Raw genomic sequence first — 15,881 nt, forward strand, 5'->3', positions numbered from 1 at the left:
TTTTGACAGGTCAAACAGTCCCATTTAAATATCAATAAGTCAACCCTATGTAGGTCTTGTAGTCCAAAAGGCAAGATGCATGGTATTTAAAGGTAGGACATGTACGAATCTAACGGTAGCATGCCCTTACAGTTGCTAGCATCCAAAATGTATTTTCACTGAGGAGTACAGATTAAAACACTAATGCATAGCTTGGAATGGACAAGCTAGACAAATAATTAAACAACAAATGTAATAGTTCTTAAAAATCCAATTCAATGATTCACATTTATAATAAATACTGAGGAAAAGTAACTTTTAGAAAGTTACTTTTTCCCTACCTGAAGTTCTTAGAAGTTCATTTTCATTTGCGCTCGAGCTTTTACCAGCTAGTAATTTCCCTTGAATACGTGTGAATTGGTGCAAATTGCATCCCAGGGAAAAATAATAGGCTGACCTGAAGGTGAAGAGAGGACTCCTTTAAACCCCACATAATATGCAGGGTGTGGCTGTGGGCATATTTTTTGACACTTCAGTGTCAAATCCTGCTTGACAAGTCTGCTGGTTCACATTTAACACATGGGGCGCACATGAAAAGGGAGAGAATAGGATGCCAAGACAATTCTTGTTCTACTGTCTGGTTGCTGTAGGTCTCTGCTTTTGTCCTACTAGACGTCAATTTATGGGTTTACATATAACTCATGGATCACACTTAAATGAGGAGGGAAAAGGATGGCAAGACAATTCTTGAGGATCCACTGTCTGGTCGTTGAAGGACTCGCCTTTTGTCCTACGAGACCTCTCTATCAGGGTGCAGTGGCTGCTTCACACTGGATTTTATTGTTAGATTAGGGATATTGTACTCCCCACACATACTCCTCCAGACCACAAAGCACAGATTTAATGTCGCTGAAGACTTTTTTCATCTTAAAAAGTCCCAAAGTGATTAGGGATGCCCCTGTAACTTTTGCCCCATTGGTTAAAGCGTGCCCAGGAGTAATTCCCATACACGAGCTAGTGGTTTAGTCATGCTGCCTTTATCATACAACCATACCCATGTGGTGGTTCTAACTTAAAGAACAAAGTGTAATGATAACATCTTTGACCAGGATGAACCAGGTTGGTGTATCTGACCTGCACTCCTTTGCGGTCAGCCTGGAATTGCACCAAGGGCCCGATATACTGTGAGTATAATTGGAGCTTTGTGTTTTTTTGTGCTTTTTGCCTCTATTTCTATTTAAAGATTTAATAAATCATATCTCCAGTTCCCTTAATGGATTTTTATTATTTTAATGCCATTTTGTTTATAAAAATATATTCTATTTGTCCAATTCAGTTTGGAAATTTTACTAATTTATATTTTGACCTTATTACTGGTTTGGTACATCATAAATGCTTTACATATTAGTAAGTAAGTAAGTAAAGTAGTTTTATAAATCGCTCGATTGCCGCGATGTCTTGGCGCTAAGGAGGTGTGAGTGGAGCTGCTCAATTCGGACGTGAACTTAGTTGGGGGAAACAGACAAGTTTTAAGCGTTTTCCTAAAAAGCTGCCTGTTAGGCTGTAGCCTCATGGCGGCCGGCATCTTGTTCCACAATTTAGCTGCAGAATGGGATATACTGCTACCGCCCCAACTTGCTCTACGGATTTTAGGAATTTGTACCAGACCCGCGTTGGTAGATCTGAGGTTTCTCGTTGGTTAGTCCCAGAGAAACAATTTCCGCATATCCAGGGCACCTCCTCCATACAAAGCTTTATGTACCAGACAGAGGGCCCCGAATTCCACTCGCTGTTGGGTTGGTAACCAATGTAGTACACCGGATGACTTATAGGAATATTCAATAGTAGTCGCGCTGTGGCGTTTTGTAGAGATTGTAATTTAGCCATCTGCGCCTTGTCAATGCCCAAAAATAGGGTATTACAGTAGTCTATTTTGGATAGAATGAGAGCTACTACCTCCGTTTTCCTAATATCCTGCGGAATGAAAGGGAAAATCTTGCGTAGGATCTTCAGTAAAAAGAAGCAAGAGGACGCCAGGTGGTTGATCTGGCCAGCGAAATTTAGCTGGTTATCGAGGATCACTTCAAGATTCTTAGCCTTAGTTGTTGGGCAGCGACACTAACCTGCCTCTGTTGGCCACCATGTTTGATTCCACAGGGTTAATCCCTTGCCAAACTCCATAAACTCTGTGTTGTCGGCGTTAATTTTAAGAAAGTTGTGATTCATCCAAGTAATAGTTTCAGTCAGGCAGTTATGGAAGCTAATGGCTGTCTCGTCCGGTGTTTTTAATACGGGTATGACAATCTAAGAGTCATCGGCTACGAGACCAGAGTAAAACCATGCTCTCTGATGAGTCTGGCCAGCTGGGTAATATAGATGTTTAATAGGGTCGGTGATAGAGCCAATCCCTGTGGTACCCTGCACGGAATATGGAAAATGTCAGATTGTACATTCTCCCAATGTATTCTCTGCTCTCTACAAGCTGCTCTCTACAAGCTAGGAAGAAGGAGAGGAGGGCCAGAGCCATCTGTTTAATCCCCATCGCCTCCAGCCGTCGCTCTAACACCGCATAATTCACGGTGTCAAATGCTGCTGAAAGGTCTAACAGGATAAGGACTGTTCTGCCCTCCCCCCATCCACCTGTCTGTGAATCTCCTCTGTGGCCATTATCAAGGCCGACTCCATAGAATGGCTTGGTCGTTACCCATGCTGGCTAGCATCTAAAAGATTGTTAGAGTCAAGCTGTTTTTCAAGAATTTTTGCCGCTATTGGCAGGAACGATATTGGTCGGTAGAGATTGACCTCAGTTGGATCAAGGGCAGGCTTTTTTAAGATCGACCTGATACAGGACTTCTTCCAGGACTGGAGGAAGGTCCCAGACTTAATTGCATCATTTAGCACAGGAGCTAAAGGGGAGCAGATTTTTTCCGAGACCAGATGCAGAATAGCAGAGGGGCAGGGATCATTAGGTGAACCTCAATTAGTTAGTAGAAGGAGATTATTCACATTCTCTTGAGTAAGGGCCCGATAGATGGTTAGCTGGCCCTGGGTAGAATTCTCCTCGATGGTCAGACAATTAGATTTAGCGGCATCAGGGGCTGTCTTAGGGAGGTCATCATAAATTACTTGCACCTTTGTTTGGAAAGAATATGCTATCTTGTTGCAGAAGGTTTGATCAGGTCTAAACTGATTAGACTGCTTATGCTTGGACAAGGTTTGGACTGATGTAAAAAGCTCCTTAGAAGAGTTCTTACCGGCCCCAATTCTGGTAGTGAAGTATTCCATCTTAGCTTTTTTAATGGCCTGCTTGTATTCTTCCAAGAATAGGTTATATGTCTGTTTAAGTTCCATAATATAATCAGCTCTCCATAGTCGCTCAACTCTTCTGCATTTGGACTTTATGTTTTTATTCCCCTAAATTAAGCCTGTCTGCTCTATGCCATTGCTACCAGGGGATTGAGCTAAGATTAATTTGAAAACTTCGACAGTTCACAAGGGTTATGATTGTTGTGTGAGAAGGATAGTCACTCACGGCAAACAATAATCCAATTTATTACACTGTGTAAGGTCAGTTGAACATGTTCTATTCAGACCGTGTTTCAGGAAATGTTTTCAAGCTAGATTCATGAAACAAGCATCCCCGCCCACTCTCCTAACCAAACATAAAGGTGTTTTAAAGAAAATGATGGTTTAGCAAGTTAACAGATATTGACTTACGTGGAAAAAGCCTTCAGAAAAATGTGGAACAAAATAGGGCAACCCGTTTTTCCCTAGAGACTGGGTAAGTTTAAACGCAGAAAATAATCGGCCATAAGGGAATCATTCGATGTTAATTATAGATTTATCTCTTGCCACAAACGTGATCGCTAATGTATTCTGACACACAATTTATAACTATTGGTATTTAATTACAATAGTTTTTCAAGATGCAATTTCAAAAAGTAAATTACATAAGGCAACGTACATACTACTGATATTTTACATTCGGTTCACTGTAGTATATGTAACACCTTTTGTCTATAAATTATATGGAAAACAAAACACCATATAACAGCAAATCAAACCAAAACATTGCATGTGATTCATGTTCTGTATACTCAATAAATCTATATAAACAAAACGGTGTTCTTTCGTCGACGTTTTGGTCCCACGTCAGTCTACAAGATCCCAGAGACCATCATCAGGCCATTTATTGTGGCATGCCTGAGTACCTCGTGAGGCGTCTCCAGTTGGTTCAGAATCAGGCGGCCCGCCTTGTTTTTAACTTACCCAAATCTCACCACGTCACCCCCCTTCTTAAATCTTTACACTGGCTCCCTGTACAGCAAGGTGCCCTGTTTAAGTTGGGCTGCATCATCTTCAATGTCCGGTCTGGTTCGGCCCCTGCCTTCATCGGTTCAGCTATTCACGCCTACACCCCGTCCAGAGAACTGCGTTCATCTACCCATCAACTTCTCGTAGTCCCTCGCTTTAAACGTAAAAAATGGGGTGGATCGAAGTTCTCTACCTTGGCTCCTGTCTTTTGGAATTCTCTCCCGATCCATTTGCGATCCTGCCCCCAGTATTCCCTTTTTCGTAAAGCCCTCAAAACCTTTCTTTTTACTCAGGCCTTCCCATCCTAACTTTCCCTTCCCTCCCTCACCTTTTTGCCCCTTGGGTCTGTAGCACTGCTTAGCGCCATGAAACCGCCGGTGTACGTGCGCTGTAGAAATACTTTTAAACTCAAACTCAAACTGTTATCATCAGGTATGGGAATGCTTGTCTTGATGCTCACTGGAAGGCCAAAAGCTATCCTTCTAAAGCTCAATTACAACACTAAATTGGCCTTAATAAGCTACATAACGAGGCCAAGTCTAGTGAAAGAATATTTTCCCAAGGCATTTAGTGAATAATCATTGTAGGAAAAATTATTTTCATATCGTTGAATACCACTATGGATTTTAATAAATTGAAGTGAACATTTCCCAGAAAGTATGTACCTAGACTTGCTATAGATATTTTGTCCAGCAAAGGTGGTTGTTCTGTGAAGACATTAAAAAAAGCCAGAACTTATCTTCAAAAAATACAAGGGTCATCATAGAGAACCGAACTAGGAGTTGATGCACACATTCTTTGACTTGCCAAATAAACCATTGTTATAAGGTCACTAAAGAGAAGTACGATGATCTGCCTTAGCAGGATTACACCAAGAATGAAAACTACTAACAGTCAGCATCAGCAAATATGATAATTGGGCTCTTTCCTCCAAGCTCTAGGGTCACCCTCTTCAGGTTGCTTTTTCCAGCAGCTTCTTTGATCAGTTTGCCAACCTGAAACAACACAACGGGAACAGTCAGACCTGACACCTGTTTTATCTTTACATCTGAATTAATAAAGCAATGGTGCACTGTGCCATAGATCAAGCATTCTGTATGCTGGATTCTTTAGTGCAGGTGCCTCTAACAAGTCAATCGCAAGTTATCTGTAGCTCACAGACACATTCAGAGTAGCTCACAGCCTTGATTTTCATTTTTAGTCAGCAGAGGGTCACATTTTCCTTTCAAAATTAAGGAAAGTATGTGTTTATTTTACATTACTATCTTCAGGATGCTGATAGCAGGGCATGATAACAAGCAGTGCAGGAGTCAGATTCATGACCTAGGCCACAGAGGCGAAGAACTGAACCAGTGAGGTACTTTAAATCTTAAATAAAGTCCCTATCAAGTCAATATTGGAGCATTAAAACAAAATGATGTTTCTGAATGTTTTAAATAGGAGAACATGAAGAATTTACTTTATGATTAAGTTAACTTTTCATTTTAATTCTATCCCAAAGTGCTGAATTTGCAAACTACAGGCCTCCTGCTCCCAGTGACCAGTAGACACTGTGCTATATTTATAACTGAAAAATGCTGCATTTTTTTCAAATGGGAGAATATTTAAAGCGGATAAAAATAGTTTGGTGAAACATTGAGTCAGTGTTGTCCTCCTCTTTCAATTTAGCCAATTGCGTCTTAATATTTTATAAAGCATGTTTCTTCACTTTAAATTCCTCCTATTTAAACAAATAGCTGTATTTTTCTGTTGAAAATATGGCTCTATGTTTACAGGGCATTCACACACATCAGGCCACTTGCTCCCAGTGACTGGTAGACAGGGTGGCGTATTTATAACTGAAAAATACATCAGTTTTCTTTAATGGCAGAAGTTTTAAGTGCAAAAAAATGTGTTCCATATTATGGAAATGTTTTGATGAACCCTTTTCAGCACTTTAAATTTTTACTATTAAAAAATGGTTGTATGTTTGTGTTATACCCCCACCGCACCTTGAGACCCTCGTGGATGAGTAGTCCGCTTACAATTCCCTGATTGATTGATTGACTGATACATGTAACAGTGTCACATATGCCAAAAGTTTTGTCCTGTGCCACAAATACATATGACAGTCTCTTATTCACCCATGTACATATATCCCATTCATAGGCATACATGTTCATACATCCCCAAAGTCCACATTATCACTGATACAAATGGCAGCCCTGAGTAAAGGTGTTTTTTTCAAACCATAGTCTTTGGCTCTAAGGACAATAGCCTTAATCAATGAAACTGGGCATGGGGGTATCTGGTAACATTGCAAGAGTGGCTTGGCCTTCTGTAGCTGACAATGATTTTCACTGATCAGAAGTAGCTCTAACTACAGAAAAGGTTGGGGACCCCTGCTTTGCTTTCTGGAACACGATGAAGTGATCACTTATGGGAAGATCTCCTTCATAAAAATGGTGGTCCTTCCTTGATGTGTATATGTCATGCAGAGAGCCATGTACGAGATCACATACTGATCCCTGATCTCGACCGCTTGTTGGTAGAACTTCTTTGGGCAGGGACATGGTGTAGAAATTAGCCTACATACCCTTTAGGGGGAATGGGAGAGGGGCGGCATGGATGTTCTGGACCTGGAACTTTACTATGTAGCGGTACACCTGCAACATGTCATAGAGGGCACTGTTGGACGGTACGCATGATGGATACCAACTTGGGGCCCTACGGATGAGAGGGAGGGATATACCCAATATATTTCTACACCTGATACGCCTGCTGGGCAATCTCGGGAAACCAGAGGTGCGGAAGGTGATTTGGCTTGTGCCATATGCCCCGGACATTTTACTCTGGATAGTGAGACCCTTCGAACAAAGAGCTTGGCCTATGGTAATTGACAGGTGGCAGACGGGGGGGGCTGTATCATGCTGTCAAATCTATATCCGAGAGGCCACTTTATAGTGCTGAAGGACACAATAGAGAAGTATGGGCTGGGAAAAGGACAGTTTCTCCAATTTGCCAAGATAGCAATGATGATGAGACAGTTATGGCCATCCTTTCTGGAAGCCTCTGACCCACACAGACACTAGTGACCATGCTCTGAAAGGCTGGTGGTTGTACATTTATAATGCACATATACCGAGCATTGCGAGCAGATAGATGACTAGCTCCAATAAAACTAGAGGACACCGGACATCTTGTGGGCGAAGAGCCCTCCAGCGACTGACTTAAAATACATGCAGGAGTATGGCACTCCCAGGAGATAGAGGTCTACTGGAAAGTTATATTGCAACTCATTAAACACACAACAGGTTGGGAGGTTCAGTGCATGATTAAATAGGAAGTGTTGGGACTTCTTCCAGATAACCCGAAGAGGAAACAGAGTAGGTGCTTTGAAATGTTAAGGCTTACAGTGGTTAAATGACAGATTGCAATAGGTTGGTTGAGGGCTAAAGCCCTTCCACAGAAGAACTAGAGAAGGTAGATGCTGGAGGGGGCTGGCACTGAGAAGGTACATATATGGAGAACTCGCAGGGAAAAGAAGGTGGCGGATGACTAGTTATCCTGCAGTACTATTACACAGGCACTAGAGGAGTCAACTGAGGGAGACCTAACCAGTATGATTGAATAACTTTGTAACAAGAAGGGAGGGGTAAGAGAGGAGAGGGAGGGAGACAACTATTGCCCAGGGACTTCCCAGGTTATAAGAGAGAACACTAAACTGTACCTACCACCGTATATTGCATATTGACCTGCTGGGTGATTGGAAGGTGGGGGGCTTGGCATTGGGTGGGGGGACTTATGGTGGACATGTCATTGTAGAGTTTTCTTCCACAAAGCTTGTTTCTTTTTTAATTTCTTTTGTAAGTAATATTTTAGTAACTGTAGAACTTCAGATACAAAACCTGCAAAATTGTATGACATCACCTACATAGGTCTAAGACCAGTTTAGTAATATTAAAAATCCAATTATATTTTAAAATTGTACTTTGCTTATACCTAGACCCTCTCAAAGACATACTCAATATAATTGGGTAAAGAGGGAGAAAAAAGGAAAAATAAATACATACATAACTGGATTATAAAACTAAAAATCGACATACTGAAAAATACAATTGCAGAAAAACATACATGCATTAGTATAGCTCAATGAATTCCTTCCATATCTTATCATATCTACTTCTTTATTTTTGTGGATAAAACTTTCACAACTCGTGGCAGAACTGCCATATCCATATTCCATTCTTCAAATATAATAACGTCAATTGCTGCATCATTTAACTGCTATGTTTTTCGGTTTTCCCACTTCATGAAAGCTGGTACGATTCATGACATTTCTTTACCCCTAACTCCTGTCAGTCCAAGGCCCATGACTATGGGTGCTATATGAGAGACTCAGGGGCCCGTCCTCACATTCTGAAGGCGGGGACATTATTCTACGACGCTGTTTGAACTTTTCTTGCAGTTTTTAATATTCATGTAAGAACGATGGTTGTTAAGTATGTCAATGGCTTTCAGACATGATGGCATAATTCATCTGAAACATCATATTGAAAACTGAGTACAAGTCTTCAGAAAAAGAAATAGAAAACATTTCAGATAGTAAATAGATATGGCTTTATTGAAGATATTTTTAAACTGCTGTGTTAAATACATGCTTAGGAGCAGGAGAGGAGTGTTTACTCCGCTGCTAACCTGAATGATCATCGGGTAGGTGATTGCATGAAGTATCCTTACGATTGAATAAAGAAGCTGATTACATTTTGATAGTGTTTTCTATATTCTGTGGAGTTGTTATCCTTTGAGAATGTACTCTGAATAAATGATGGGATGTAAATGAGACTGAGGAACTAAGGGCCAGATTCATGAAGCCAAAATCATCTCGCAAAAGGCCAGATTCTGCGAATCTGGCCCTTTGTGAGCGCTTTTTTTTGCATTTGGGATTCATCATCCCAAATGCAAAAAACGCAAATTTTGAAATCGCTAAATTGCGAAGAATTGCATTTAAGGAATCTCAATTTGAGATTCCTTAAATGCAATTCATGAACCAATTTAGAATTGCAAATTCACAACCTGGGGCCACTATTTACCGCAAAGTCTGACTTCGTGGCAAATGGCAAAAACTTAGAAAAATGCACTTTAGTGCATTTTTCTAAGTTGCATGTGTGTGCGCAACACCAGTGTACATTACCATTTCAGGGGTGCTACAATCGCTTCCATATTTGCAATTCGCTAATTGCTAATCACAAATAAGGAATGAATGGGGAGTCATTCCTTATTTGCGATTCGCAATTAGCGAATCGCAAATAAGGAAGCAGTAGAAATCGCAATAAATTTTGCGATTTCTACATGCATCCCGTTTTGCGAGTCTTTAATAGTGATTCCTTAAAAATCGCTATTAAGGACTCGCAAAAGAGGAGCATGATGAATCTGGGGGTAAATGAACTGATGAACTATTTTTTTTGACATGCTGATGGCTTAAATCCAAAATTCATGAGAATGATATAATCACTGTGAGACATTAAAAGCGATTCCTGCTGACAGAATTCATGTGAATTGCATGTTTTGACGCTGCTGTGCAATACTGTTTCTGCTCTGATTGTGGGTGGGGAGAGCCTCCATACCTTGTGCCTGCACGTTGATCTCTATAAAGTAGACATGATAAATGGGAAATCCTACTCTACTAACAATTTTGCGCAAATACAATCGTGCAAGAATATTTACAATGTACATACCTCTGTTGATCCAGTGAAAGCCACTTTGTCAACATCCAAGTGGTGAGAAATAGCTGCTCCCGCTGTTGGTCCGAAACCTGGCACAATGTTTACAACACCTGGTGGAATTCGAGCCTAGAAAAGGAGCAATAGCATAATATATACATCTTAAGTGTTGCAATAGAAATATTGAACATTTTGTAGATATTTTCAACAAAATACAATTTATCTAACATTCTAAATAAATCTGAAATAATCAGATCATGATAATTGTCTTTTTTACTATTTAGCACAAATGTTTATTCTTATATTAACTGGCATTTCTGTAGCCTATTAGTACATTTGATTTTGCTCGAATATCTTCATGGAGGGCGTTAAGATAAAGCCTTTAATGAAAGGTTTGGGTCCATATAGTGCTCCTGAAGGGGAAGATCAGCGATCTAAAAGAATCTGTGGAACGAGAACAGGGGATTCACAGATCCTACTCAGATTCATGGGAATAAGTATTATGAAGATGCATCCCAGGCTGCACAGCACTATCTTGTCGTCACAGACATATGTATTGTGTTAGCTTCATAAAACAGAATGTAAATATCTGTATTTCATTAATTAAGTGGTGAAGGTGGTCTCCCACATGCATGTGGCACAAAACATCACAAAGAGTGAATTTTCTTGCAAATGTACTTAATCCAACAACATACGCATAATGTATGCATACCTGAAGAATGCCTGACTCATTAATAACGATTATAGCACAAACTAAATGCAGGTGTGCATGTATATAACTTATGTAAATCAGGTGCAGGTGTGTGAACCTATCACACCTTTCAATGAGCGGACTAAGGGATGTAAAATACAAGTGATAGTCTATGCCAACAAAGGAGCCAATTTCAAAGCAGAATTGACAAATCAAAACATTAAACTAAGCTTCTCCATGATTTCCTGCTAGTAAAGCACTTTTGTAGCAAGAGCATAAGTATATTTTTATTAGTGTCTGATCAAATAGGAACAGTCTAAAATGTTTATTTTGTAAGCGTTTGAAACAGCGCGTTGTTTTCAGCTTGCAGTGAGTTATGTTCAAGTTCCTTGTTCAAACTTGCCTCTGGGCTCGTGGCCAAAACCATATTCCTGTAAATTGCATACATTTGAATTAGCAAAGCAGCCCTAGTGTAATACACGTGCAGAATTAAATGTATATGAGCAAGACAGATAAATAAGGCGTGGGAGTAAGGGTAAATTTCACAAGAAGTGTGAAGTTCGAATTTCGAAGGATATACCTGATCCTGTCTCAATCCCCTTTGATTCAGTTTCACAGAACGTGTGCAAAATTATGCATCATTGTGTATTCCAAGGATCTGCACAGGTTTATGCACTTTCAGAAATTCACAGGTTCCCTATGAATATTCTACTTAAATCTACACAGGCTCTCTCTCCTGATCGGCCATGCTGGAGGTCTCCCAGATGACAGAGCAGCTCCCTGCTCTCAAAGATATAGTACGTTGACTTTGCTCAATTCCTTAAATGGGGAAGAAATCCTTTCCTCAGCTCCTGACTGGAGTCAGCGAGGGTGCGATGCGGTCCACAGAATCTCTGGCACTCTTCAGATGTGAGTTAGGAGCAGTTCCCTCGCAGAGCAGGTCCAACAGAAGGATCGTAGCCTCAGTATTTCCTTTAGGCGGCATCCTGAGTCCTTTGTCAATGTTGGTACCAACAGCGTCTGCTCGCAAACAAAGTTGCTGCAGTATGTGGTGATATGCGCGTAGGATCTTCGAGCCTCAGCATCCCGACCCAGGCGGTCATAAGTCTTAGTATGCCTTAAAATGGCACTTTACCAGTGGCTCCCTCTGGCATATGGGATCACTGCAGTGTGGTAGTACGGGGGTCGCAATAGCCATATGGTGCTCAACACACATCTGATTTTATGACAGCCCTCTCCTTGCACACGGGATATGGCCCAATCGGTGGACAGACACATCCTCACACCTCACACAGGGAGTCCTCACAGTAGAGCTCCCCATTGGACCACTCTCTCTCCAACGCTCTCCTCTCCTCTCAAGGCACACTGTTTTTGGCAAGCAGGCAGGCACTATTGCTCCAGGGCAGATGGTCTTGGTTTCCCTGGGTGATGTCCTCTTACCCAGGTGGGAGACTAGCAAGCCTTGACCCCTGGTCTGGTCACAGGCAGAAGTCTTGCAGAGATTTCCCTTTCCACACAGGCCATCTGGCTGATTGGTAGTTGACAAATGTAGGAGAATTCAACCTCCCCTTCTAATAATCCTTTTCCAGAGACCATGTGTGATTTAGGGTTTGGGTCCTAGAAGTTTTATGTTGGAGTTCTGCTTCCTTTGAAGTGGGCAGTTTTCCTTTTCATCTTCCTTCATGAAAGAGGTCTATCACAGCAGGTACAACTCGGGAGCTGATTTTCCACACACAATTCATTGGATTGACCAGAGTTCACACCTGGATGTCATCTACAGTGATATGTGCATCAAAAGGTTAATACCAGCCCCCCAGCCCTACGCTTTATGATTCCCTTGTCACCCCCATCTCCTTCCTGAGGGGTGTCCAGGTCCCTTCCTTGTGCTCTATCACTGAAAAGAGTAATCTTTGGAACTGTAAAGGGAGTCTCTTCCTTTTCCCTCCAGTTTGTCCCCACCCAGCTTACAGGAATGCAGCGATACACCAGTCTGTCAGGGAGATTCCTCTTCTCCTCATGTTTTCACCAGGAAGGTCTGAGCTTCACAAAATGGAACCCAAGGTCACCCATACAATGTACCCTTCACAAGTGCATTCCCTCAGTGTACCTTCACAGCACACTTCAGTCAAGGCGTGTTCCTCCATGCATTGTATCTTACATGTACCAATGCATCCAGCACACAGACTGTTTAACAGTGAAGCTTTGCAATATTTAACCAAGGGGTGCTCTTCACAAACACACACACTACCAACACACACACTCATTATGTGCACTCTGCACAACACTTCATCTTTCATATCGTAGACCACACAAGCACACATACACCCAGCATATGCTTTATCCACACATACTCTGAACTGTAGTATATTTCTCATGTAACATTACTCTCAGCACACATACATACAGTACATGTACTAACCACATATGCACAGCACAGTACTGCTCCATACTTGTACTGTAACCGTCCCAGGCACACATACAACTAACACAGAGTCCCTAATCATGTGCAACGCAGCACTCCACAACTTCGGCCAAGGGTGAGTTCAGTACACAGCAGTGGAGCTTTTAAAAAACTGAGTGAGACTGTAGGCCTGACTCAAGTGACACAGGGTAAAAAGATCCTGTTCACTACTACTGATCATCACTACACGGTATGCAGCCACCACTGCGCTCGTGCTGCTTAACTCCTGCTGAAGATAGTAGCCTTCACACGTTATGAAGGTAGCACTTTGGGTGCCCTTCCCTATCCAACAAGACCACGGTTCGAGAGACAGGCCTATGTCATGAGCCCATGCAACATCATGTTCGCCTATGACATGATTCTGGTGATTGTTACTCTGGGGTATGGAGCATCCATTTTGTCAGAGACGTTGGTAAGTGCAGGAGGCAAGAGCACCGTTCTCATTTCCTGGTTGAAATGTGTCATTGGCATCCATTGCTAATGAGTGGAAAAGGAAGTATCCTCGTGTCAATAACTTGATCCAGCTCTGGTGTACAGTTTGATGTTTTATAATCCAGTGACATTCTTGTGTTAAAAACTGAAACCTTTTCTAGTTTGTCAGTGTATATCCCCTTTTAACCGCATGAATGGGAACATTAGGCTATACAAGAAATATTATGTGGTAGCTTGAATATGGAATATCCCAGAAGGGATGAAAGTGCAAAACCGGTAGGCTTTCAATGTGCTGAAGCTAGTATATATGAAATCATAATCATTGCTACGCCTGGCTATGACATGTAATTTTTATGGTGGTGGGGTACCCCTACAACCAACACTTATAATTGAAGAGACTCTACCGACCTTGAAAAGACATCGGAATAGTCTCAATAAAGCTGTATTTCCAGCACTTGAGATATTCCGGTCTAAAGCTCAATCGGCAGCACTATATGGTGCTGAATTGTGAGGCCCATCGAGCAAAAAGGCGTTTGAGGTTAATGAGAACAAACTTTTAAGAGTTTTGCTAAAAATTCCAGTACATAGACCGTTAACTCTGTTAATGCTTGATCTTAACATGAAGCGTACGGATCACCATGTAATTGTTAGACCACTGATGCTGTGGGTTAGGCTCTGGACAACATCTGAGCTGCTGGATTATAGGGTGGCTCTAACAGAGATTAAGTATTTGGATGAAAATAATAGTATTAAATGGATAAAACATGTGAGTACTTGGTTTAAGAAGATTGGCTTAGCACACTTCTGGAGTAGTCCATCGACATTAACCTTACATTCAAGAAAGATACTAAAAGCATCCTTCTGGGCCATCATAGACCAAAATAGACTAAATGATAGAGCAAATGGATCCTTGACTAGTGAGTTTCTTATGTTTAAAGATAGTGCTTGCTTTGAATCTTTTTTGGATGAAGTTAACCCACCGTTGGCTAAAACGTTATTGAAGAACAGATATGGTGTACTGATGATAAAATCGTGCACAACAAGGTGGGCAAATTCTAGCAATGATATACATGCATGTTGTGCTCAGGAAAAGTTAAGGAAGATATCACACATGTTCTATTTTTTTGTCCTGCCTATTCGACCCCAAGAAAAAGATGGATTAAACCTCTTTGCATAAATATGGGTGTGAGATCGCACAGAGAAGCAGAAAGTGTTCTAAGAACTGACACTCGCCAGGTTATTGTTTTTGGTATTAGTCGGTTTCTGCTGGCTGTAAATTTCCTCAGAATAAAGGCTGGTGAGAAGCTTTAGGAATTCTTAGGGAATTCTTAATGTAATTTATGATTTATTTGGGAGCAAATGCAATAAACTGAAACAGCAAAGAATAAATGTATGTATATCGAAATGATTCATGTGCTGTGGAACAAGTTGTACATTAGCTTACCGGAAATGTATTTGTAATTAGAATGAACTTATCTTTATATATGCCTTTTTAAACTATTTATATGGTTTTTAGCATAATGATTGATGCCCCCAATCCATTCGTATTAACTGTTGATTCACATCTATCTATGGTAGTCGTAATGTTGTGAAAATGTTGTATTTCTTTCATGTGAATTGTGTTTTAATGCATCTTTTATAATACTGCTGTATCGAAATAAAGATTATGATGAATTGCAGAGATGCACTCTAAGGTGTATCTGTGAGAAGGCTTGAAATAAACAGTGTGGGTTGAAAGGGATGATGTCAGCTGTCTCTGGATGGATAAAGTCATAATAGAGAATTTGTGGAGAGGGTTGGTAATTATGAGTGAGGCGAGTTGTGCCCCCAACCTAGCACAGCAGAGGGAAGAAATGTTGGGTTCTGTCTCATCATACTGAAATCTTAGGGTAGAGGTATTGGGAATACAAGAGCAAGGTAACAGAGATTTCTGTCATCGTCCATGTAACTCTTAGTGGAAGAGAGTTGGAGACATGAGTGGAGACTGGGGAAGGATTGGGAGGGAAGGTTCAAGAATGGAGGAAGTGGCTATATGTACCTTAGATTAGGTGAGAGGGAACTGGATGGGTGAAGGGAAGATGGGTTTAGCTTAGGACTCACTTGGTAAGGGAAAGACCTTACCAGTGGCAAGGATACAAAGATAAGGAGGGAACTTTCTTGGTGAAAACAAGGGTCAGGAATGGGGATGAGATTGTTAAAGATGCACACAGCTGATTATGTCATGTCTTAATTAATGTTATAGAGATGAAAATGCAATGTTTGTACTATGTTTAATATATTGAAGTCCTTATAGTTGACAAGA

The 15,881-nt window shown here is 41.0% G+C and overlaps 1 protein-coding gene across 1 annotated transcript in view; it reads right to left on the bottom strand.

Annotated features, from left to right (window-relative positions):
- ALDH1A1 (aldehyde dehydrogenase 1 family member A1) overlaps window positions 1–15,881 on the bottom strand; it is a 240,161-nt gene that overhangs the window by 97,490 nt on the left and 126,790 nt on the right. Inside the window, exons 7-8 of the mRNA XM_078675766.1 lie at window positions 10,011–10,124; window positions 5,186–5,288 (exon numbers count right to left, since the gene is read on the bottom strand). Of these exons, the coding sequence (XP_078531892.1) occupies window positions 5,186–5,288; window positions 10,011–10,124 (217 nt within the window). The remainder of the gene's footprint in view (window positions 1–5,185; window positions 5,289–10,010; window positions 10,125–15,881) is intronic.

The sequence above is a fragment of the Lissotriton helveticus genome, chromosome 2_1 (genome assembly GCF_964261635.1).
Source record: "Lissotriton helveticus chromosome 2_1, aLisHel1.1, whole genome shotgun sequence".
NCBI classification, from domain to species: Eukaryota; Metazoa; Chordata; class Amphibia; order Caudata; family Salamandridae; genus Lissotriton; species Lissotriton helveticus.